Source organism: Rhinopithecus bieti, unplaced genomic scaffold, assembly GCF_001698545.2.
Source record: "Rhinopithecus bieti isolate Rb0 unplaced genomic scaffold, ASM169854v2 scaffold_70608, whole genome shotgun sequence".
Taxonomy (NCBI): Eukaryota; Metazoa; Chordata; class Mammalia; order Primates; family Cercopithecidae; genus Rhinopithecus; species Rhinopithecus bieti.
In genome coordinates, this window is record NW_016826280.1 from 310,740 (window position 1) to 337,298 (window position 26,559).

The window sequence follows — 26,559 nt, forward strand, 5'->3', positions numbered from 1 at the left end:
ATTATTATTATTATTATTGAGATGGAGTCTTGCTCTGTCGCCCAGGCTGGAATGCAGTGGCACGATCTCGGCTCACTGCAAGCTCTGCCTCCTAGGTTCACGCCATTCTCCTGCTGCCTCAGCCTCCCGAGTAGCTGGGACTGCAGGCGCCCGCCACCATGCCCAGCTAATTTTTTTGTATTTTTGGTGGAGACGGGGTTTCACTGTGTTAGCCAGGATGGTCTCGATCTTCTGACCTCGTGATCTGCCCGCCTCGGCCTCCCAAAGTGCTGGGATTACAGGCATAAGCCACCCACCGTACCCAGCCCCGTCTTTAAAGATTTGGTTAAATTTGACTGAGAAACTTCTAGCCCCGGTGCTTTTGAATATTAGTTCCTTCTTTATTTTCTCCAATTTTTTCTTTGAAAGTCAGTCTATTTGCATGTTCTGGAGTTGGTTTCAGTGAATTATATTCACCTAGAAAAGTAGCCATGTCTTTCAGATTCATAAGTTTATGTACATAAAATTGTGCAACATAGTTTATATTTCCTTGGTTTCTGCATTATCTTCTTCTTATTATGTTTGTGTTTGTTCTTTCATTCTTGATTTTTGATAAGACTTATCTATTTTGCTGTTATTTCCTCAATGACCCAGTTAATTCACTTATCATTTAATTTGCTCTTTCCTCTGTTATTTAACTCATTTATCCTTTTATCTCTACTTTCTTCCTTCTAGTTTTATTTGGTTTATATTATTCCTCCTTTTTTCTAATTTTGAAGGTTCATTCTTAATTTCTTCAATTTCATTCCCCTTATAAAATTATTTTAGGCTATGGCATTTCCTATGAGTACTGCTTTAGTTCTATCCTCTAGATTCAGAACCTATTACATAGTATTTTCATTATCATTGTCTTTTAGGAATCTGCAAATTGGATTTGTAGCCAACTTTGACCCAAAAGTTGTTTAAATAACAACTTTCATAAAATTCTCCAATTCTGAATTAATTTTTAATTTTACTGCATTGTGAACAGAAAATGATGTCCACATTATTGCTACTTTTTGACATCGTGATTTTCTTTGCAATGGTCAATGGTAGGATTAATTACTGTGGCTGTTCCATGGGTACTTGAAACTAAAATATATTCCCTACCTTCAGGGCACATAATATGACATCTATCCATCATATCCACATTTATGATTATGTCGCTTAGGTCTTTTTCTATCTTTATTTTCAGTCGAATCGATTTGAGAGGATGTGCTGCTTTTTCAAAACTGAGATATGGAGAGGCTGAGGAGCCAGTTCCTGGAGGAAAGTCGAGTATGGAGAAATCACAGGGTCTGTAGATCATTTCCAATCAAACATCACTCTGGCCATAAAGAAAGGCCCCTGCCCCAAAATTCAATGATGTATATATTTTCTCATTTTTATTGGTATTATTTGAAAGGAGGAGGAAGAATCAGCTTTTTATTCAATCGGGTAATTTTTTATTGTTTTCTAACTTTCCTCTACTTAAATTTTGTTTCCCAAATCAAGTTGGAAAATTCAGTCCTCCTTTTATATCTCCATGGTGGGTAGGACAAGATCCTACTCATGGCTTGGTGGGGGGATTTTAAATGGTGATGTTGCTAATAATTACACGTAAGCACTTACTATGAGACAAGTTCTCTTCTAGATATTTCGTATGTTTTAGATTATTTAATTCTTACATCAACTTATAATGCCGTCATTTTACAAAAAAAAAAAAAAAAAAAAAAAAAAAAAAAAAAAAAAAAAAAAAAAAAAAAAAAAGCAAGGCACATGGATGTAAAATAACTTGCCCAGGTTCAAACTGCTAGTGAGCGGCAAAGCTAGGACCTCAGCCTGAGCCACCATGCTCTGTTGCTGCTTTTAGAGACCAGCTCACCCACTGGCTTCACTACATGCGTGAAGAAACAGAGACTCGAGTCTGCTAGCAAGCTGCCGGCAGAGCTAAAAACTAGACCCCTGGTATTTGGACCTTTATCCAGAGCCTTCCTGCTGTGCATCACTGCCCCTTACGATGCACAGAAGCTGTATTTGTGGTAGCAAGAGGTTGTCATTTGCTGAATGACATGGGCTAATGGTTTAATAGCAACCCCTGCCTACCTCACTTCACAGGACTGCAGGGCCAGCACCATAGGAGAAATAAAGACGATGTAATCAAATGCTATCTAAATAATGTATACTTTTTGAGTCCTGAATAAATCACTCAGCTGTGGAACACATTCACATTTAATATTACTAGGATATATAAAATGTTTTAGGATTGGGGGGATTGTAAGTAAAGAAAACTAAAATTCCACAGGGGCTAAATATTTCTAGGTGGGAAGACTTGTATTTTTTATAAGCACCTCCTCTCTCTCCAATTCCCATGCACATGACCTTCATTCTTTGTTTATAGATTGTGGGTGTCACCCTTGGAAACAGGCACTTTCCCAGAACAAGTAAGAACTAATGTTAGCCAATAGGAGAGAATACTAGTCAGCCCTCAGGGGAGAGGATGGCCCTTAAAATACAGCACATAAAGGGATGAGCTGCTGGTATTTATCTCCAAGTCCAGCTCGCAGAGCCGTTCTCTGTTGCCAAAAGTGATCTAACATCTCCCTGCATAGCTTGGCTTCAGATGGTGAGATTTTCTTTATTTTTTCGTTCCATTCCACATTCATTCCAGTAATTATGAAAAAAGAAAGGAGTTTATGACATGTTTGGGGAGACTGACCCAGTGTATCAACTTTACTAAGAAAGGACATAATGGTTTTGGCAAGATAAGAGAATTTCATTCGGAAATTCCAAAGACATTTTATCCCAGTGGAATTACTTGACTTGCCAAAAATCAAAGTTGTTTAGCTGGCTGGGGCAGGGACCTAAGCCAGATGATTAAGGGTGACACTCCTGGACAATCCACACAAGAGGCTTTCAGAAAGGCATTCTGATGCTGCGGCTGGTGGTGTTTCACCTGCATTCAATCACGATGAGCCAGCAAGGTGAGATCAACAGCAAGCCCCAGAAACCTGGCCCTCTAGTGACACAGAATCTCTGTGAGGTATGGGAACAGAAACAGTGGTCTTCATCTCAAATCGTGACACTATCAAGTAGTCCCACTACCTGCCTACTTTGGGCCTTACAGCAGAAACTGAATAAAATGCATTCCTATTATCTTAAAGACCAAATTGACTCCCAAGCCCTCTAACCTAATATTAGTATGTGGTAAATGCCAGATGAGGATGAAAGCAGCTAAAAATTTGGGATGAATTTCTTGGAGAGATTCTAGAATTTCCTTCCCTAGTTTTCCTAGTTTTCATTTCAAACAAGATTTGGAAATGGTTTCCTTGTGGTTCAGCTCAGATTCAAGAGAATTGCTTCAATGGTGTCTCCATCCCCCTTGGCCTAAATATTCTCACTTGCAAAGAAGATTCCATTTAAAAGGAAGTCCAGCCAGTTCATGCTTAACCACAGCAACTCCTCCTTTACACCAAGTGAGAAAGTTGGGCTGGGTGGAAAAATGGCTGAAAAATGGTGAGTTTTGCATGAAACTGAGTGTAGGTATTGTTTGAAAACCAGAGAACCCCAGAAGCTCAAATTTCATGGGCCTCCAAGATCATTTATTTCAAACCATATATCTAATTGCTCAAAACAACAACAACAACAAAAATCTCTGATCTGTTTGGCAAGCAGGTTTCTCTTCCCACAGAGGGACACAGTTAACTGCAGGGCCTCTATAAGTTACATGTCACATGGAATCCAGCCTTACTTGGTAAAGGGAACATTAACAAAACATCTTAGTCATGGTCATTTGGTCACAAAGAACAGAAAACCATTCAACTTCTAAATCATTTTTTGAAGAGCTTATTGGAAGGAAAGCACAGGTTTCAGGGGAAGTACAGAGCGTCAGATGCTTTCTCTCTCCCTCCCTCCCTCCCGCTCTCCCTCATCCTCCCCTTTTCCTCATCTCCAGCTTCTGTTTCTCTTTGTAACTCATGCCTTTCTCTTGCTTTTGCAGCTTCCACTTCATTATGATTTTCTGACTCTGATATAGGACAGTTTTTTTTTTGTTTGCTTGTTTTCTGTTTTTTACATTTACCCTCATTTTTGTCATATTTTATTCTTTTCTGTGGAGAACAAGCCATGGGAACTGGTTTTCAGAAATGGACACCTGACCTGACCAAAGCCAATAAATCATGAGACTTTTGCTGAGACTTCAGAGAGGTGGGATGTGGAGGGGAGAGGACACGAGGCTGGAGCTGCCAAAGCCATCCTGTCCCTGTGAAGTGCAAGACTAAGGCCAACACAGCAGAAAGGGCAAAGGGCTGGAAAGAAGCTAAGTCTTGATGGAGGCTTTCTGAAGTCTGAATCCCAGCTGTCCATGAGAACAGTCCTGCTTTTCGTTTCATGAGCCAATCACTTTATTTCTTGCCTAAGTCATCCATTAACACAGCTGTCAGCCTTGGATTGCCATTGAGTCAACCCCATTCCTCCACCTGGCCTTGCACTCCAGTTTCATGACTAGCCTAGTTAGGAAGGATGTGCTCAGGTAGAAGTGCAGTTTAATGTCGTTTCTAGGATATTCTTTCCAGGGTAAAAGCGGGCAGAGGAAGAAAAAATTATTTATTCTTTCCAGGGTAAAGGGGGCAGAGGAAAAAAAAAAAAATCAACCTCTTCCATTTATATTCATTAATCAGAGTCCTTGATCTGACAATTATCCTAATCATATTTTTACTATCCTGTCTTCACTAAGGTCATGAATGTCAAAATGCAAAAGATCAAAGTATGCAGAAATCACTTCAGACTTCATAAATAATGCTTGTGATTTTTTTCATATGCAAGTCTAATGAAAATTGAGAAAACGATGTGTGCATTTCATAGTTATTTTCTTGTGGATATGCCAACTTCATCTTAAAATTGAAGACTATATTTAATGACTTAGAGGTTCAAATTTAAGTCATAAATGAAATTGCATCTGGTAAGGTGTACCTTACATTCTGCTTCAAAGACTATATAACCCAAGTCTTTGATTTAGAAATATTTCCACTTTAATAAGTCATGATGCAAATCTTTCCCCACACCTCTTGTTTCAAGACATCCAACTTACTGCACCACAAAATAGTAAATCTCAGGCTCAGAACTCCTTTCTTTGCCAAGAATTATACTAGTGAACTTGTTCCTTGCCTCAATTAAAGCCTACATTTGTTTAGAAAGGGCAAGAGCATAACTTCTACATATATGTTTAAATTCCACATCTAACATTGTATAGGAATAAACCAGATTCCACCAGCTTTCTGTGTTGACACCCACAGGCAGTGCAGATTGCATCCTGGGAAAAAGAACAAGGCTCTGGCTCTATCCCCAGCTGTACATACTAGCTGTGTGGCCTTAGCAGGTTGTGTATAATCTAAGCCTCTGTTTCTTCACATATGAAGTGCTGACCTTACACTCTATAAATAGTAATATCAACCTTATGGCTTTATTGGGGTCATGAAATGAGGTGGTATATGTAAAGCATATAATAGACATTCAGTGTTCATTACCAGCTACTACTTAAGGTAATAATTGCCCTTCATAATAGAAACATTCATAATTCATAAATGCCCATTTTCTACCAGTTGTCAACATACAAGCTACATTGCTGTAAACCTTGCATAGTTATAAAATTCAGTTTCCATCTTTTATAAATTGAAATGTTAACATCCTGCTAAAGCTACTGAAATGTCTGATTCTGCCACTGACCGGTGATATAACTTGGGACAAACATGTAATCAATTTGTGGCTTTGCTTCTGCATTAGTAAAATGATAAGATTGGACTGTTCTAAATGAATTTTAGTGTCTCTTCCAACTTTACCATTCTTCTGAGTCTTATATGTCAGTTAAATGGCTGTTTAATATACACGAGTCATCATGGGATAATTGCATGTTTATCATAAGAAACCTATATTCCTCTCGGAGGAAGGCAAACTGTTGACATCTAAAATTAGTCTCTCAAATAATATTACCTCATGAAAGAAAAAGAGGTGATGGTAGTACAATTCATGCTCAGATTTTGTAATTTGGGAAATCTCTAAAAATTGAGAGATGTAAGAGGTGATGACAGAACAATTCATATGCTCACATTTTGTAATTTTGGAAATCTCTAAAAATGATTCTCAAAGGTAGAAAGTGAAATTGAATTTAGGGACATGGAGATAGTCACAGAAAAGTATGTAGCAGAACACACCATTAGGCTTACAATCTGCAACTCCACATATAAATAAGCCTCCAAACCCAAGTTGCCTTAGTTATTGGAAATCCAAATGACTGACATATTTCTATTTTCCTGGAAATGCAAAACAGACTTGTGTAATTAACCATTCCTTTGGTATTTATTTTGAAACCAACTGTGCATTTCTTGGCCTCTTCACATACAAATAATGCCAATGCCTATGCAGTTCCACAGAATTCTTGTGCAGTTCTCACTCGCTCTACCCGTTTTTTTTCTTGCCCTCCTCTCCATTACCTCATAAATGGTGAACATTTCAGAAATAACTGTCCCATTAGAAGAAGGTCTCTACACGTCGCCTATAAGGCATGAGAGGAAAAATTCAAAAGATGCCTTTGCATAAAAGTGGGAAAAGGAGCAGAAATGAAATTTCTAATGGACATAGTAATGCAAGAAAGTACTGTGCATGAAGAACCCAGCTTCTCTCTGACAGATGGTATGCTGTGCATGCAGCTAGACAAGCAGCGTTCAGGGGCTTGCTCCATTGCAAATACAGAAACAATAAAAATGCATATTGATTTTTAAAGAGATGTGTAATTAAGTATGACATTCTAACTGATAAGAGATTTACCAAGGCAGAACAGCGGGATTTGAGGGGTCCTAATATGGGATACTGTTTAATTTATTTAAATGTTATTCCTAGGATGGCAAAACTTCAAGAACTTCAACTTGTCTGTGTATGTGTGTCTTTGTGTCTGTGGGTTTATGTCTGTGTGTATGTGTGTGTGTGAATACAACTGGATCTGTGGCTTAAGGTGGTGCATACCCATTTGAAATTTTCTTGGAGGTTAGAAAAGCAAAGGTTGCAACCCTTATACTCAGTTGCCTTGGGCAAGCAAGAAAAATATCTGTCAAGACCCAGGTCTTGCTATTAAGGCTGGAGTTGAGAAATGCCCTCCAAATGCCTTCAAGTCAACATTAGCTATGACAGAAGCAAGACTATCATTTAACAGTAGCAGCAAACGTCAAAAACAAACTGTGCCTGGCATTTTGACAAGACACTATTGAAAGAGAACCACTTTTTCAGCACTTGTGTAACCGTGGGAGAGAACTCGACAATTAATATCCTGAGGTCTGGTAAGAGGATTTCCAGGCTGCTTGGTGGTTTCCTTCTGATACAAATGAAAGGAGTAGGCAAGTGGAGGACATGGGCAAAAATAATCTGAAACAATGAGGCCTGGAGAAAAGGACTGATATATCAGAAATCAGGTACCTTGTGGCTAATTAAAGTGTAACTCCTCCCTCAGGAGACTGCACTCTCACCGTGGTGACACTATAAAGTATGAGGACAAAGCCGTCATCCCTAGGTGAAAATAAGATGCTGACAAAACCTATCTCCTCCCTCCCACCTCCTTTCCTGGCTCTCCAGCAGCCTCATGCCATCCTGGGGCACCCTACCTGAGCTTCCCTCCATGGAAGCAGCCCCTGCCTGAACTGGCCAAACCCTCAGCCCTGCAGTCAATCAATCAATTAATCAGTATAATAACAACCAGCCAGTTTCTGTCCTACGTCCTTAGGAACTTGCTCCCTGTTAACTAACTGACAAGTAGAGCTGTGGCAAGGTGTCAGCAGGCACAGTGATTCGTGTACTCTGCTTCCTCTTATTTTGACAGAAACATTAGGGAAGCAACCTAATCCAAAGGAAATGCCAGTGTCATGGCTCCATATTCAGGCTTTGAAGTGAATGAGGAGAGAGGGAATGGAACTAATATTTCACTGGATAGCCCTTATGAGCTAAGCCTTTGAAACATTATCACATTTAATGTTAACAGCCCTCAGAGAAAGCTGGTATTGTGTCTCCATCTTACAGGTAGAAACCTGAAGTTTAGAAAGCATGAGGAACATGCCCAGCGTCCTAGTCTGCAAGTAACCCAGAGTTAAAGCCTGCATTCTTTCTCTCCCACAGCTGACTCTTCCTTGGCTCTCTCCGCCACAGCACCACAGCCCAAGTTCACACCTTGATCAGACTCAGAATGTTCTTTTTATTTTTTAGAGACAGAGTTTCACTGTTGTTACCCAGGCTGCAGTGCAATGGCATGATCTCGGCTCAATGCAACCTCTGCCTCCCAGGTTCAAGAGATTCTCCTGCCTCAGCCTCCCTAGTAGCTGGGATTACAGGCATGCGCCACTATGCCAGACTAATTTTGTATTTTTAGTAGAGATGGGGTTTCTCCACGTTGGTCAGGCTGGTCTCAAACTCCCAACTCAGGGATCCGCCTGCCTTGGCCTCCCAAAGTGCTGGGATTACAGGTGTGAGCCACCGCACCCGGCCTTCGTTTTAAATAAGAGCCTGACAATGATGCTGCTTAATAAAGGGAACACCAGGAACTGTGGTGGGTGGGGCAGTCTTACTTGCAGGCTTCCTAAAAAGAACCCCCATGGGCAGATGTAGATCTTGCCTGAGCAGAAGCATGCCCTCCCTGAGAAGAAACATGAGTGCAGTAGCCATTTAAATCCTCAAAGAGAAGCCAAGCCCTATGTTTTAAAAGCCCTCCCTTCCACCCACTTCCTCTACCTGCAACCTTTACTACCACCAGACCAGACTTTCTGTTCTTAAGAGTACATACACGTATCTGTGCACATGGGTTTCCTGTCCATACCATCCAAGGAGAAAGGCCTTGACCTCCTCCAGCTGGGTCTGCTCCTTCCTTCGAACCCCATTGGTACCTGTGCCCATACCTTTCAGAGCTTTCTTGACCAGTGTCAACACGCTGCTCTTCCTCTTAAAGAACGCACCATCAATACAGCCCAGGCCCATGGCTCTCACAAAACTAGCCACTTATATAGTATGGGGTCAAATCAAAAATGACACCATAAAGCACAGTCATTCATACAGACTTCTCTCACACTAAACCTTTTTATAAGGTAAGAAGTCAAAACCTGTGAAAACTGTTTCTTTTCAGCTGGGTGCAGTGGCTCACTCCTTAAATCTCAGCACTTTGGGAGGCTGAGGCAGGAGGATCGTTTGATCCCAGGAGTTTGAGACCAGCCTAGGCAACACAGTGAGACCCCAACTCTACAAAAAGTAAACAAAATTAGCCAGGCACGCACCTCAGGTCCCAGCTACTAGGGAGGCCGAGGTGGGAGGACTGCTTGCCCTGGCTGAAGGTTGAGGCTATAGTGAGCCATAATCACACCACTACACCACTGCACTCCAGCCTGGGTGTCAGAAGAAGACTCCATCTCTCAAAAATAAATAAATAAAAATAAAAAAACTATCTCTTTCCTGTCTGTCAGATTTCCACATGGGTCTGGGTCTCTGGAAGCTGTGGCAGGGCAGAACAGCTGCTACGGAAAGGGGCTTGAGGTCCAAATCAAGGACATTCCCAGGCTTTCTAGAAATGCTTTTTATTAACTTTCTAAAGAAACTGAGACTCCAGAGTGGAGGAACACATTCAACATGAATACATCTACAAAGTCTTTCCCTTTTCTCCTAAAAAGCTAAGATTGCATTCCTATCAGCAATGCCTACAATGCCAGGAAACTTATTTCCATGAGAAATGCATATGCAACATGAGGCAGGAGCAGCGAAGGGACTTTCAGGGACAGCAGACAGGTCTGTGGTGATGAGGAAAGTCTTTGGTCACCAGAGTGAAGTCAAACCAGGGTTTGAAACTGCTGTGCCACCCAGAAAAATGTGGATGTTGGCAGCCATAAAATGGGGTCAATACCCACAGAAGTGTGCTGGGGATATTCCCAGGAGGCACCAGAGAGACACTTGGTTCATTCCCTCCCACACATTTCTCCTTTAGGTGAGAGGAAAAGATGAAAGTGAACCCCTTCCTTCTTTCTCACCACTCCAAGACTTAGATACAAAGTTTACATTTTACGTTTTTTGAAGACCATAATTTTGTTTTAAACATTGCCAGCAAAAAATATTTTCTTATAGTCATGTTCACTATCAATCACTAAGGGAGAAAAGTATTCTGTTGTGAACAGAGTATCGCAAAACGTTTTACAACTGTGGCAGACATTGCCAGGGATCACCCACATTTGGTTCTCCTCTCCCTTTGGAGGACGGGTTACACATCCCAGCCCCCTTGCAATTAAGGCCACAGGATTGGTTCTGGCCAATGTGCAGAGCAGAAGTGCAGCACATTCCTTCTAGGCCCAAGCAGAGAAGAGTAAGTATGAGAACCCATGCCCATTCTTCCCCTGCCTTGGCAAGCGAGTGAGGCTGCCTGTCTGCAGTGGGGCACAGTCTCCCACAAACTGAACTGTGTATGTCACGTAAGTGGGAAATAAACCTGGTTATGTAAAGCCAAGTTACGCATCAGTGAAAACAAGCTGCCATTTCAAAATCAGATTATCCAACAATATTTAAGGATCACTAATTTATTCTTTCTGGGGAAAAAACTGAACCAAACTCAACTTTAGTATGAATTTTACACATATTCCAGGAAGATATGCTTCAACATGCCCTGACATGCCTTGAAGACAGACATGATCTTGATATGCACTAGGATCTGGGACTTTGAAAATTCCACAAAGACTTGTCTTTATAAACATCTTTAAGTTTCATCTTAAATTTGTCAGTCTGCAAGCTTCCCAAGCCCAGGGTGTGAGACTACGCATCCCAGGTGCATCCAGCTGATCCTGAGGTGATGGGCCAGCACTTTGCCTCTCTGTAATGTCCTGCTGGAAAATCTCAAGCTTTTTTATTAATATAAGCAGAAAGAATTGTTTCAAAACAGAACTGCCACTGTCATACTTTGGTGGAGCAGACATTCCCAAAAGATCTAGGAGTGACATGTGATGACTATAAAGGGAATAGAAATGAGTTTGATCCAATGGCAGAAATTCCCAGGGAATACATTTTAGAAACTTTTCTTCTGAAACAGTTTCAGCACTTGAGTTATTTCTTTGCTTTGTCTACTCAACTGCTCATCACAATGAATTGGACCATGATCACATTCTGTGCAAGTTTCCCCAAAAAGTGTTTCTAAAAGAGAAGCAAATCTTGCAAATGAAAGTCTCAGGGAAGCACAGTAGCAGTAGGTGGATTTATAGTTTTGGAATGGCAATCAAAATGCTTGTTTTCAATGGCAATATGTTTCCCAAGTGCTTATTACTTTTAAAGCCCACCTTTGGGGAGGACAGAGAATGATTAGCAGTTACAAATGCTGCCATGTGAAAGCAGCAGAGGACACAGTTACTAGAGCACAATTTTGATTTGGAATCAAAACTGCCCTTGTTCATGAAAATCCTCACAGAAACTGAAACCAGGGAAACAGTGAAAAGGAAAAATCGCCCATATATGGCAATCAGTTTTGACACGAGGCTCATCAATAGCCCAGTCTTTCCAAGGCACATCATTATCTATCTGATCTGCCAAATCTGATCTTAACAACATTGTCTTCAGAACAGTTGACATAGCCTGGAAAAGTCTATCTTGTAAATCACAAAGAAAGATGACAGGTTTCACAGATCTTATCAGTGATAAAAAGAAGGGAGGCATAAAAGAGCAGATGCCAGTATACTTGCTGGCACAATGAACTGAACTACATGTATTTCAAGGAGGAAAAAACCCTTTACATCCCAATTTTTATTGAGGCCTAGTAAGAAACCACTGACTTAACCTATTTATCTCAGCTCCTAACTAAACTGAGTTTTTGAAAGGTAAAGACAAATGATCAGGGAGATGGCATGATTTTGCAGTATAAAAAAGTGGTGGGGAAAGCTGAATCAGGTGTCGGGTAGGCATGCTGCAGCTTCTTCCACCTACCCTAAATCCATAGAAATAACGAAAAGAGATTTTTAAAAAGAAAAGGAATCCACAACTATACTGCAAAATAAGTAACATTCTGTGAACCAGAAACTACAAGGAATCCCTGAAAGCAAGAGTGAGCAGCTGGATGGAGGGAAACCACAGCTTGAAATACTCAAGGAGAGGACTTGCTAAATATGAAACCAGGGGCATCCTAAGCTCAGAGGTAGCTGATGCTGGGAGCTGGAAATGAAGGGCAACTGACTTTATGGGTTCAACCAGGCTTCTGTGAAAGCAGCCAGTCTGGCCAACCCTTCTACACTTCTCCTACTTGCCAACCTTGGACCAGGCAGAGACAGCCTGGTATCTACCCCATGATGTGTGTGGTTTAGTGCAGACAGTCTCAAGAAGCATGGCGATGTGCCCAAAGCAAACCAGCGGGCACTCACAACTGGAGATCGGCTGGTGGCAGGCTCATCCCACCCTTCCCTGCAATGGCTCTTTAGAAGTGCTTAGAACTTTAGAAGAGCAATTAATATTCTCAGAAAAAATACAAGAATGGCAATATACTTCCATTTCAAAGTACAGCAATCTTAGAGATTAAAATTGCTATCAATAAAATTAAAAACTCAACTGCTGGGCTGAATGGATGGGTACAGCTGAACAGCAACTCGCTGAGCTGGAACACCAGTTATGTAATTCTTCTAGAAGGTAGCACAACAGAGAAAAGCTAAGGGCTATATAAAAAACAGAAACAGAAGGTCAAATATATCTAGAATAGAGAACTTTTAGAAGAATAGAGAAAGTGAAAAAAGGAACACTAACAGCAAATACAGAAGTAAATTTCCCAGAATTCAAAAGATATATCTGACTGAACAGGATTAACAGAAAAAGACCCACTCCTAAACATATTGTAGTAAAATTTCAGAACACCTAGGATGATAAATATCTAAAAAATAAATACTCAAGCCTGTAATCCCAACACTTTGGGAGGCTGAGGCAGGTGGATCACCTGAGGTCAGGAGTTCAAGACCAGCCTCGCCAACATGGTGAAACTCTGTCTCTACTAAAAATACAAAACTTAGCCGGGTGTGGTGGCAGGTGCCTGTAATCCCAGCTACTAGGGAGGCTGAGGCAGGATAATTGCCTGGACCTGGGAGGCAGAGGTTGCAGTGAGCCAAGATCATGCCACTGCACTCCAGCCTGGGTGACAGAGTAAGACCTTGTCTCAAAATAAATAAATAAATAAATACATAAATAAATAAATATAATTAAATAAATAAAAGAGGGGGAAAGAGAGTCTAATTAAAATCCCAATACAGTCAAGGCACTGAGATAAGTCCCTGCTCAAATGGTCAAAAAGAGTATAGAGGACACCCTTCCTTCCCACCTGACCTTTGAGATCACTCCAGGTAACATCAATACCAACATTAACATCTGGTCACCCATGCATTGGACCTCTACTCCACTGCTGTTCATCTCTACCCACTTCAGTGAACTATGTAAATACAGTTGTTTAGATCACTCTTTGGACCTCATCAAGATCTGGAAATGTTCCACTGTATTCCTCTTTGCTTACAAACTCCAAACCTACCACCCTTACCCTTAAACTGGATTTTTAATCTCAACACTTGCAGTCATTTGACTTCACCCCATTTCCTCATGCCATCAGGTCAGCACTGCTGATTCAACTTCCTTCCCCAATTTGCATGGATCCCATGATAACGTCTGTGGATATTTCACTGGGAGCCTCTATTAATTTTTCACATATCTTTGTGCCATGCCTACCAGTGAATTATCAGCTACAATCAACGTATTTCATCGTGACGGGTCTACATTCCTGGGCTGCTGAGCCCACTAAGACATGGCAGAACAATGTCAATTGGCTCTACTGCAAATATCTGACCTCTGTCCTCACATGGATCCTTGATGGCCTCAAAACTGTCTGGCAATTCTTTCTTCATCTCTAGTCAGTTCCTATGTCCATTCTTCATAGATGTTGTCCAAACGTCCATCATTCCTTCAAAGTTCACTAGTTGCCCCAGATCCCTTCACTCCCAATAAAAGACTCAGCCCAATAAAAGAATCAGGCTTTTCTTTAAGATATTTTGTGAACTATTTTATTAGTATACAAGGAGGGATTTTATATGTTAAGATACAGCAGGTTAGAAAAACATTTTCAATGTAAAACAACACCTTCTCCTTTATCATCAAGATTAATTCATCCTTCCAATTGTACTTCATTGTACCAGTTACTCTCTGCGTGAAACTTCCTCCTACCTTGGCTTCATCCCATCACTTTTCTGGTTTTCCTCCTTTTTTTTTTTTTTTTTTTTTTTGAGACTAAGTCTCACTCTGTCTCCAGGTTGGAGTACAGTGGCGCAATCTCGGCTCACTGAAACCTCCGCCTCCCAAGTTCAAGTGATTCTCCTGCCTCAGCCTCCCGAGTAGTTGGGACTACAGATGCCCACCACCACACCCAGCAAATTTTTGTATTTTTAGTAGAGACAAGGTTTCACCATGTTGGCCATGCTCTCGATCTCTTGACCTCGTGATCCGCCTGCCTCAGCCTCCCAAAGTGCTGCAATGACAGGTGTGAGCTTTCCTCCTACTCTTGATCGCTCTTCTCTTTTCACCATAACATGCTCCCTATGTGATTTCATCCACTCCTAAGGCAACATTTATTACTGTCACATGCTGATGACTCCACATTTACATCCAACAGCCCAGACTCAAATATCCGAGTGCTTATGGCACCTTTATCAGATGTGCCCTACATAACTCAACCTTAACATATCAAACTAAACTTGTTAACTGTACCCATTTGCCTGCTTCTCTACATTCTCTTTTAGTTTATGGAAACATCATCCACCTAGTTTCTCAAGATAAAAAAATGAACTTACCATTGACTCTTCCTTATCCTTAACCTTCACACCCAAGTCACCAAGTTCAGGTGATTTTATTCCAAAATGTGCCCCTCATTCTTCATTTCCAATGTCACTACCCATCTCATCTCTCTCACCTGGACTCTCCCCCTTGTTTTATGCATAACTACACCAGTGAGTGGCAACCTGGGTGGCACATCAGAATCACCTGGGGAACTTTTAAAAATCCTAATGCTCAGGGAATACCCCAGACTAATTATATCAGAGTCTCTGGGGGTGGAACCCAGACACCAGCATTTTCTATAGGTCCCCATGTGATTCCAATATGCAGGCACATTGAAGAATTTTCCAGAATTGAAAACATGAGCTCACAGATTGAAAGTACATACCAAATACCAAGCCAAAAAAATAAATAAATAAATAACAAATCTACAACTAGCCAAATCATAATGAAGCTGAAAAATGTTAGAGGATAGAGAGAAAGTCATGCAAATATCCTAGAGTGAAAAGACAGATTATCTACAAAGGAAAGAAAATTACGGTAATGGCAGACTTATCTGTAACATTAGGTGACAGAAGACAATGAGTTAAAAATCTTCAAAGTGCTGAGGGAGGGAAAGAACTATGAACCTATAATTCTACAGCCTGCCAAATTATTCTTCAAGACCTTTTCAGACACATAAAGCTAAGACTCTACTATTCAGACCATCACTGGAAGAATTACAGAACATACCTCATTACAAAGGTAAGTGAGCCAACAGGAATACAGAAGTATTTATTGATATTAACCAAGTCTGGCTTCTGCCTGGACAATACAAGATGTATGAAACATATGCATCATTGAGAGGTCCCAATGGTCTTAAAGAAGGTAAAACAGCTCAGTGCAAATAAATAAATTTTACATTAAAAGTTTTAGCAGGGCTCTGGCTAATTTGAATTGTTTTCTTGCACTTTTGTAGAATTTATCCCCAGTTTTCAACTGTGCAAATTTCTATAACTTGAAAAATCAAAGAAAGCACTACCAATCTAGCAATGTTTAAAAAATGTTTCCCATTTTCTTTCAATGAAAAAAATAGGTTTTATACATTTATATATTTATCAAAATATCAAAACAATTTTATTATTTTGCTATAATTATCTTATTTTCTAGATGACCTGAAAATAATTTAAGAACACCAATGATAATCATTCAATCTCACCAATACTATATAGAGTTGACCCTTGAAAAACGTGGTTTTCAACTATGTGGGTCCACTAATAATGCAAATTTTCTTCCACTCCTGCAACAGCAAGACCAACCCCTCTTCCTCCTCCTCCTCCTCCTCCTCCTCAGCCTACTACTCAAAGTGAAGACAGCATGAGTGAAGACCTTTATGATGGTTCACTTCCACTTAACGAAGAGCAAATACATTTTCTTTTCCTTAGCTTACATTATTGTAAGAATACAGTATATAATACATATACCATACACAATATGTTGTTAATCAACTGTTTCTTATTGGTAAGGCTTCCGATCAAGAGTAGGCTATCAGTAGTTAAGTTTCAGAGGAGTCAAAAGTTATACATGGATTTTCAACTATGTTGGGGAATGGTGCCCCTAACTCCTGTTGTTCCAGGGTCAACTGTATTTAGTTTCCTTTCATTATTTCTTGGTAACTTCAACCACACATGTTAATTTCATTAGATTAATCCACAGTACCATATTCTAAGACTTACCACAAAGAAAAACAGACTCTTAACCCAGATGATAATTACGTATTTAATACACGTTGCTTTCAACAGCAATTTTTAAAGTAAACACATCATAGACCTTATAACTTATTAAAGATTTTACAGTGCTTACAAAGTTGATTCTAAAAAATATACCTTATTTGTTCTAAATGAATAACATTATCTGGAAGATATAATAATAAATTATAGTAGTATGTTTTCCACCACAATAGTTAAGATTGTGTACACATATTCAATATGAAATCCTCTTAGGATTTTCACACCCTCAGCCTGAAAACATAAAAGCAGATTAAAGTTTGGCATACAAGATCTCAGTCTGATAGCAATTGTTTTAAAACTCAAAATGTAAAAATATCTACTTGACATTCTAGGAAAGCATGGGCACATGCACAGACACATTCTCTCACTCACACACTCCAACGCACACATGCATGCACACATACACACACCCTAGAGTACCCAGCAGATCTTGCCCTTGTGGATCAGACAACTGCCATCAATTTCAAAAACTAATGGAAAAAAATTAGCTAAGAATATGTTTAAACCATACTTAAGAGGTGCTGGTTGCCATTAAGATCTTTAACATGCAGAGAATGCCATCTCAAAACATTCTTAAACAGACTTGAACTATTCACTAATGGACACATGAATACATAAAAAATTATGTACCCATCCACTCCCCAGATTGCATATAAGATGAAAAACTAGGCATTCCACTAAAAATGAGTCATATGACCGAACCCAGCTAAAGCTACAGTGGTTTGCTTCATAGAACCCAATAGATGACAGAACCCAACAGAATTAGAAACCTCATTTTGATCTGTTTGGAGTTTCCTATATGCTCCATGTGCAAAAGCAATGAGATTCTATATTGCAGATGACAGCTAATACCACTTTGCACTTTTGTGGCACTGCAAGAAGTCACTGTAGTTCCAAAACATGTATTTATTCTAATTAAATCCTCTAGTGGTCCTTACTTTTAATTATATATACTGTTCCAAATTTAGAACCAAAACAATTTAATGCTGATAACCTCTTTTGCTTAGCATATACTTCCAGTAAAATCTGTCAAAACAGAAAATTACTCTTTGGGCTGTCTCCAGTAATGCAGGTTTGAAACCAGAAGTCCATTCTCACCCTGTATCAAAACATTCCAAACTCTATGAAACAACATTAAATTAGAAACCAACCACAAATTAGGGCACTCATAACTCATACTGCTGTGATTAGAAAATAAAAGGCACAACAGTAAAGCTAAAGAGAAAATACCAGCTCCCCATATGCTTTTGTTTGTTTGTTTTGGCTTTCTCCTTATTTTATTTCACTAGGTTTACAAATTGTTCAAAGCATTCTTACACTCTGCATGACAGGAACAATATTTTGGCACATTAACATTGTGAAACAATGTGTGGCATGTTTAAAAAATTAATTTAAAAATTTCATCTATTAATCAACACTTTTTAATGTAGTACATATATATCTTACAGTTATTTAAGTCAAATACGTAAAGGTTTGCAACTGATTTACAGATGAAGCAATCACAGATTGCAGTAATATGTGTGTGTACGTGTGTATATTTATCCATATATACACACACGCCAATCAAGGGAAAAACTGCATCCTGGCAATTTTACAGTCTGAAGTTTTGTTGGTATATCTACCACTTCACATCCTTTTCATCTTGCTTTTTTGTAGAAAAGATATTTTTTGCCTTCTTCATTCCTGATGAGATTTTTCTGCGATAACTTTACATTCATACTGCAAAATTAAAAGGTTAAAAGGTTAACAGATGAAGATTTCTTTTGAATAACAACTTCCAAATAAACTGAAAAGCTCTAAAAATGAACACTTTATTACTATGTGCCCATTTATTCCTCAAATAATCTGAGAGTTACATAATTACTATGATTAAATGACAAATGGGACAGGGAAAAAAATAATTCACCTTCTGGAAGTGAAAAAGCCACAGCCAAAAGCAGAAGAAAGATGAGATTTTTGCATTACAAGCAAATAGTGGCAGTATATTATTTAGAATTTAGATCAATCTTTTAATATGAAAGGAAGCAAAGTAGGTTTCTTTGAGTACTCAATAAGGCAAGTTAGCAAAGAACAGTTCACGAACTTAAGGACAGGGCTGTTGTGGTGAACTCAGATCACTGTATTTTCAAATCATTATATGATATAAAAGAAAAAATCTATTACATTAACAAAAGTTTCCAGTCAAAACAATATTTTTAAAGTACAGCTATAAAAATGTACACCCACAATTCAAAATAAAGGAAACCAATAGGGTAAGATAATTGGTTGGCTATTTTACCAAAAATACAGCAAAGTAAATCACTCAATTCTCCTAACCTGGCTAAAAAGGTAAAAGTGACAGCATTTATTCATAAAACTGCTGTGGCCTCTGAATGTCACTCTCTAACCTTTGCCATCTATGACTGGAATCATCAACAATGTCCTTTTCCTTCATAACTAAAATGATCAATTGATTTGTTAGAGATGGTCCTAATTTATACCTATTGTAGCAACATACTTATTAATAGTGACCTTTTAACTTTCAAAACTGTCCCTTTTGATATAGTGGAAACCTGTATATTAGTTTTTTAAAACCACTAATATCCCCATATGGTCAATAAATCATATTGCCCTATCCATAACACATTTTGAGCTTTTCTCTCCAGTGGCTTCTCAACTTTTAAAACACCTGTGATTAAATTCTTCCAAATGATTTATTTCAATGGAAGCGCAAAAAAGCAATCAAAGAATGTTGTCTTCACAAATTGCTTTCCCTTAAAGGACTACCTTTTAGATAAAACTTGTCATACATCTCATTCAGAAAAGTGATTAATAAGCATCAGCTTACCATTGCCAGTTGTCGACCAATGTTTCCCATTGTTATGCCTCCAGCAAAAAATATACATGGTAACCAAGAACGAACATAGAGGAAATCTGGAGATGTATATCTAGAATAACAGACATGTCTTTAATACCCACAGAGGAACTGCAATGACACTTAAGATAATTACAATGAAAATAAACTACTCTGTAGATTAAACTGGCTAACCTCATTTCATAATCTAAATTCTGAAAGCAGTTAACATTTATTTATCTAGCAAACAAGCACCAAAATTTTAAGGATTAATACTTACTGATAAACACCATTATATACTAGCAATTGAGTGACCAGGGTTGCCAAGAAGGCGATTCCTACTCCAAGGCCAAAACCACTTCTAGATCTATCAAAAGTCCACCACAGTCCAATGGATAGTGCAGCCAGTGTGAGAGACAACTGTATGTTGTTATCAAAATCGACTTTCTGAGATCAGTGTTAAGAAGTCATCTTAAAACTTGTAACCAAATAATATCACCTGTTCATTTTTCTAAATAAGACATGCATCTGTTGAGAAGGGAATTAATTGCTTCTACTCAAGTACCTCAGTCTCTTAGTACAATGTATGAAGCTAGGTGAGATTAAAACTGTCCCCAATATTTACCCAATACCAGATACATAAAAGACATTAATCAATAGATCCTACCAACCTGTAACCCCTCCAAAAAATAAAAAATAAAAAAACAGTCTACATACATTCCCAATTATAAGGCTTTACCCATTATTTAAGAAATGCTTTCTTTGCTAAAAATAACTAGAAGCCTCAGAACACAAGTATCACTAAAAGAACACACTTTTGCAAAAAAGGAAACCAATATTACTTCTCCAGCAGGTTTAGAATTACTTGAGAATCATACAGGAACTTGAAAATAGAAGAGTTGACAGCTATTTAACAGGGTACCACATTCTCTCTATGATTTACTGACAGACACATTTTATAATAATGCAGTTCAGAAACAAGAGTACCAAGGACACAGTATCCCTTTCTATTATGTCAACTGTTCTAGTTTTAATTTGTTGAGGATAAAGCCTTGAAGTGAACATTATCTTACAACCTGCCAAGCTATTTTGGTGCCTGAGACTTTCTGGTATAGGACAGTTTACTCAAATGATATTTTATTTTCATCACCTACTTAAGCATCTATTCACAAAAGTATGACCCTTTTCTACATCAAAATCTCTGGGTAAAATGAAGCTTTACAGATTCAGTTTTCTCATCTCTTTGCTAGAGGATTACACTAAAGGAATTAATTTCAAGTGTCATTAAAAGGGCATTATCTATGTCCCAAAGGCCACCTCTTGGCTCTATAACCAGCTACTGGGGAAGGCGGGGGAGGTTTTGGAGGAACACATGTCACCAAACTGACCACGCTACATGTACAGAGAAGTCAAAAAAAAAAAAAAAAAAAAAGCATACGAAGCCATTTCCCGCTACCTTTAACACTCTGTTTTTCACCATTTCCCCACCCCTACCAAGCAACTATCCTAAACACCCAGCTTGCTTATTTCTCAGCATCTCAGGACTATTGTGGGCAACCCCCTCAAGGTCATTCCTTGTTAAGGCTTGATTTAAAAAGAAACCTACAGTTCATATGGATATGCTTTCTGGAAAAGCTTTTCTTATTCTTTCGCTATCATTATACTTAAAGTTCAAAGAAAAGGTTTAGAGCTCTGATTTCCCTATGAAATAAACACTCATGTAAAGAGTGGAATTTGGTATTAAATGAGTTTCATGTTTGCTAACTAAACTCAATTAAAAGTCACAGCGAAGTAAGGAGGCTTCCAGAGTAAACAGATATATCAGTCTTAAAATAGTGCCATATGGGCCAGGCGCAGTGGCTCACGCCTGTAATCCCAGCACTTTGGAGGCCGAGGCAGGCGGATCACGAGGTCAGGAGATCAAGACCATCCTGCTAACACGGTGAAACCCCGACTCTACTAAAAATACAAAAAAATTTGCCGGGTGTGGTGGCGGGCGCCTGTAGTCCCAGCTACTCGGGAGGCTGCCAGCTACTCAGGAGGATGAGGCAGGAGAATGGCGTGAACCCGGGAGGCAGAGCTTGCAGTGAGCCAAGATTGTGCCACTGCATTCCAGCCTGGGCGACAGAGCGAGACTCCATCTCAAAAAATAAAAAAATAGTGCCATATGAGTTTGTAAAGTCTAAGTAACCTAATATTAGAAGTGTATGCTATAAATTTGGTAAACATTTTGGACTTTACTTAAAGGACAACAGGATATCTAAGATTGCTATATTTAAGTATTTCATTGAGAAAGAAAGAGTGAACAAAGTAAAGATTTTAAACTTAGTAAGTTTTAAAATTTCATAAAGGCTATTTAAATTTCTCTACATAAAACAAAATCAAAGTGGAAATGTCTGAGATAGAAACATCTAATCCACCAGATAGAGAGGAAGTGACACAGTCTTGAGGCTTCTGCGTAGGCAAATGAGATGTTCCTAGACTTGAGTCAGGCTCTCTCGGGTCTGTTCTCAGCTCTGCTGCAATGTCGCAGAATAAATGACTTAGTAAATTACCTAACCTCTCTAGCTTCCATGTGTCTTATTATCTTTACAAAAAAAAATGTGGAACTAGGTGATTTCTAAGTTCTCTTCTAGATATAATGGTATATGATCTTATCTTTTTAAGCCCTCCTGACCACTAGATTTTTTATAAAATCTTAAATCTCAAAAAGGTCACCAAAATAAACACGTGGAAATGTCCTCAATACAAAAGGAAATTAAAAGTAGTAACAGCCACTGAGGGACTTCCAAATTCACAGAACTGCAACAGCCAGCACAACTGTGTAGAGGAAGGCAGATACGTTTTCAGAATCTACGATGCTTCACTTTTCCATGTTTTCTGCCCCCAAGCTTATCCAAAACACCTCAATACTTTCTGTGAAAGACATAGGGATCTACTTGACACATGGCCCACGCTCTCTCTCCAGCTAGCTAACTCTGCCAGCCCTGAGTCCAGTGCAGAGTTGTAAGAGCAAACTTCTGGCAGCCTGGGTCACACTTAACTGCTTTTCCAAGTACCCAAGGTTCCTGCCACCTTCACTGTCTAAACCACATCTCCTAGAAAAAGACAGGAATAGCATTTCCTAGTTCCTCTTCTACCAAGGAAAGTCAGAGTGAATGAGGAGAGAGTAGAAGGGAGGAAATAAGGAGGATGACAGGAGAAAAACCTTATGAGGGCAAACATTTTTTTCTGGGTACAGAAGGTAGAAAGGGCAAGAGAAATAGGGGCTACCTGGGACACTGTAAAAACACTCATTAACCACTAAATAAAATGTCCGAATCTTCAAACAATAAAACTTTAAAAATATGTACTGGGAAAGAAATTTATTTTTGACCAAGGTCTAAGTTGGTATTTCTACTTATGCCATTTATATGGTTTGTCAGTATTGATTAAAACCAATATGTCTACCTTAAAAAAAAAAAAAAAAATCTTCTTGGCCAGGTGCGGTGGCTCACGCCTGTAATCCCAGCACTTTGGGAGGCCGAGGCGGGCAGATCATGAGGTCAGAAGATCAAGACCATCCTGCCTAACATGGTGAAACCCCGTCTCTACTAAAAATACAAAAAATTAGCAGGGCGTGGTGGCGGGCGCCTGTAGTCCCAGCTACTCGGGAGGCTGAGGCAGGAGAATGGCGTGAAGCCAGGAGGCGGGGCTTGCAGTGAGCCGAGATGGCGCCACCGCACTCCAGCCTGGGCGACAGAGGGAGGCTCTGTCTCAAAAAAAAAAAAAAAAAAAAAAGAAAAGAAAACAAAAGACAAACAAAATAGCACCTGAAGCTACCACATGTCCTAGTTAACAATCATTAAAGAAAGAAAGAGAGGAAAAAACTCTTCTGAAAATGTACCTGGTCCATTTTTGGATTAACTACACAGAAGTAATTAAGTAACCAAATTTAAGAAAACAGATAAATGTTTTAAATTTGCAAAGTTTCTAAGTGATATTGAAAAATACGAATTGAAATGAAAGGCTATACCCCACTTTATAATTGCACAGTTGCTACACTGATGTTTCAACAACATGGTTCATATTCTTCTTCTGACTAAGTGGGCATATCACAATTTGACAACAGTGAAGTTGTAAGGAGCTGTTTAACCTTTGGTTTGTTGGAAGCTTTGTTATCATGCATTTCATTACAGAGTAAAGGATACAGCACTGGCATGATTTATACCAACAAAGACTGCTACACACCGCATTACACTGGACCACTCTCTTTTAAATTTATGTGGTTCTCCTAGATGTCTGTCAATGCAGGGGTATAATAACCCAATCACAGCTGTGGGGAAAAAAGAAAAAAATTAAGTTATCTCCAATGTTGTACTGGCAACACTTAAGCTAAAAGAATCACTACAACCAACACAAGCATTTTAAAGATTCTTAAAAAAAAAAAAAAAAAAAAAAAAGTTATTTCCCATCAATCACTGATAATTTTTAACTTACCTTCCAAAAGAAATGAAATGAGGATAACACCAATGAAGAAAGTATTGCAAATGATTTCAACAACACTCTAAATTATAATAAACAAAACACTCTTCAAATATATGATTCATAATTTAGCAGACTGGACTAGATGATTCATGCTACTTTTCTGCTACTGATACCTACGAGACCTGAAAAGTATCAAACCAGTTAGCAGTTAAGAAATGTTCTCTCTAAACTCCAAACCATAAAATAGGTATCACATGCCACAAATCTAAAGAGAATCTAGAAGCATAAAAGTATACAACAAGCTCATCATACACACAATGTTCTGATGGTTCTGGCTGGCCTCTTACGTAGATCAGTCTCACCCCTACCAGCTTCCCGTCTTAGTCTTCCCATCTAGCGCCTTTTACTGACACTCCTTTCCACTCTAGCCCTTTAATGAGGCTGTAGGTCATATTGTCAAAGCAGGAAAACTCACAACAGAGATCTACAGGTAAGACTCATTCTGCACATAGTAACAATGGAGGAAACAAGGTGTACAGGTATTTAAAATTTTCAGTTAAATTTTAAATGCACTGTTAGAAGAAGAAATCATCTTAGTACTTCCCTTAGTTCTGGAAAGAACACCTTGAATGCTGTGTCACTGTATATAAAACGTCAATGATTGGGTCCCAAAATATTCTCATCCCTTTCTTAAATATTTCTCAAACCTCAACATTTTATTCATTTAGTGGGAAAGAATTTTAAATGCTAAATTAGTTATTAAAAAGAATATTCAATGAAAACATTCTAATATTCCTAAAAACAGGATGATTATGTTGTGCCATTCTGGCAATAAAGACACTACTGTCACATCAGTTGAAAAGCATGTTTAAAATATCCAGTACCACTTAAGAGGAATCATGAAATTACAATGCCAAAATCTAAGTGCCTGAGGGACAAGAGGCCCTCCCCTTACCCAATATTAGCCAGCTATATCTCACAGGCAATGCATTCACTCTTCGAAGAAAAACAGAAACCAATTAGTATCAAAAATCACAGACTAGCAGATCAATGGTGCAGCATTTGAAAAAGGCTGTGTGACCAGCCTTCTATCTCAAGATGAGATGCTGCAATACTGTATGCATTTTCTAGTCCACAACTCTTTTAAGTTAGGCATTTGCTGAGTATAGATGGCTCACAGAACATCAAGAGATTAAGAACTATCTTGGCAATGCAGAGCTCCAATAACTATTTGTAAGTCTAGAAGTTTCACACTATATTCCTATTTAAAAGACTGCTCCAAAATCCCGAGAAGATTTAACTGACAGGATTTTTAAATTTCTATACAAATAAAACGGCAACAAGCATCCCTAACAGTTCAAATGTAATTAAACGAATATCACCTCTTTTTTTCTCAAGGGTTCAAAAAACTAACAGCTCATTTGTCACCCCGGTCCCCCCACGATATATATCCTCCCTTTGCCTGTTGCTGAGTAAAGTCAACTAAGAGCAGACATTCCAAGTCAATTTTCCTGAGCAACTGATGCCATAGGTAAAGAATTATTACATAGAGAATACTGACATGTGTGTGCCAAGATATAAATAAGTAAAATTGACTATATTTTTATGCATGTGATGTCAGACTTGCAAGTGAGAGACAATTGAGGAGAGAAAGCAAAAACACAAAAAGAAATTTAAACTGCCACACTGCCAACCCTGGGATTTGCCAATAAAAATCAAATCCATTGAGTATGCATGGTTCTCAGCTGCTCACTGAGAGGGAGAATTCAAAGAAGCTTGTCACTTCCCATTAAATGTCTTCTTTCTTTCCCTTAAATAAAGGCATGGCAGAGTCTGATAGCAATACATGCAACACTGTGAGGTTCCACTGTTTTGAGAGCTCGACAGAATATGTCTGGGCCTCTTTTCCTCTTCCTGTACTTTTTAAAAAAAAAAAAAAAAAAAAAAAAAAAAGAAAGACTGTTAAAATCATGGCTGTGTAAAATCATATGCAAACACAGTCCTGCTTATAAATCAAACGGTTCTCTGATGCAAAAATCACATTAGTTGTGATATCTTTAAGTTATTTCCCAGTAACTAGTTACAGTCTACCAAAGCCAAACACTAAAGAAGTTTATTAAACCTCAGTAGTAAGTCATCACTTTTTTATGGGAGCGTGCTTAATGCAGGGAGGCACTAAAAGGAACACAGTCAAAGCCAGACATTTTGTAAGAAAACAGGAACTGAATAAACGAAAACACTCCATGAGGTCTACTTCGATGGAAAACTACAAGATAATATTTTCTTTCAACAAATACCTCAGCCCTGACAACATGTCTGGTTCTTGGTATTTGCTGGAGATTTAAAAAGGCAAGGCCAGGTGTGGTGGCTCACACCTGTAATCCCAGCACTTTGGGAGGCCGAGGCAGGCAAATCACAAGGTCAGGAGTTTGAGACCAGCCTGGCCAACATGGTGAAACCCTGTCTCCACAAAAAAAAAAAAAAAAAAAAAAAAAATAGCTGGGCATAGTGGCGGGCGCCTGTAATTCCAGCTACTTGGAAGGCTGAGGCAGGAGAATCGCTTGAAGCCGGGAGGTGGAGGTTGCAGTGAGCCAAGATGGTGCCACTGCACTCCAGTCCAGGTGACAGAGTGAGACTCCGTCTCAAAAA

The 26,559-nt window shown here is 39.0% G+C and overlaps 1 protein-coding gene across 7 annotated transcripts in view; it reads right to left on the reverse strand.

Moving 5' to 3' along the window:
* Nucleotides 1-15,599: 15,599 nt before the first annotated feature.
* The window catches only part of INSIG2 (insulin induced gene 2), a 23,099-nt gene continuing 12,139 nt past the window's right edge, over nt 15,600-26,559 (reverse strand). For 4 of the 7 annotated variants that reach the window (XM_017863379.1, XM_017863378.1, XM_017863380.1 and 1 more), the window contains 4 exons: nt 23,634-23,758; nt 19,724-19,890; nt 19,438-19,537; nt 15,600-18,329 (listed from right to left, as the gene is read on the reverse strand). In XM_017863379.1, the coding sequence (XP_017718868.1) occupies nt 18,288-18,329; nt 19,438-19,537; nt 19,724-19,890; nt 23,634-23,678 (354 nt within the window). In that variant the 5' untranslated portion in view covers nt 23,679-23,758 and the 3' untranslated portion in view covers nt 15,600-18,287. Of the gene's footprint in view, nt 18,330-19,437; nt 19,538-19,723; nt 19,891-23,633; nt 23,759-25,697; nt 25,830-26,559 lie in introns of all 7 variants that reach the window. The other 3 variants (XM_017863374.1, XM_017863377.1, XM_017863375.1) reach the window with 3 other exon arrangements.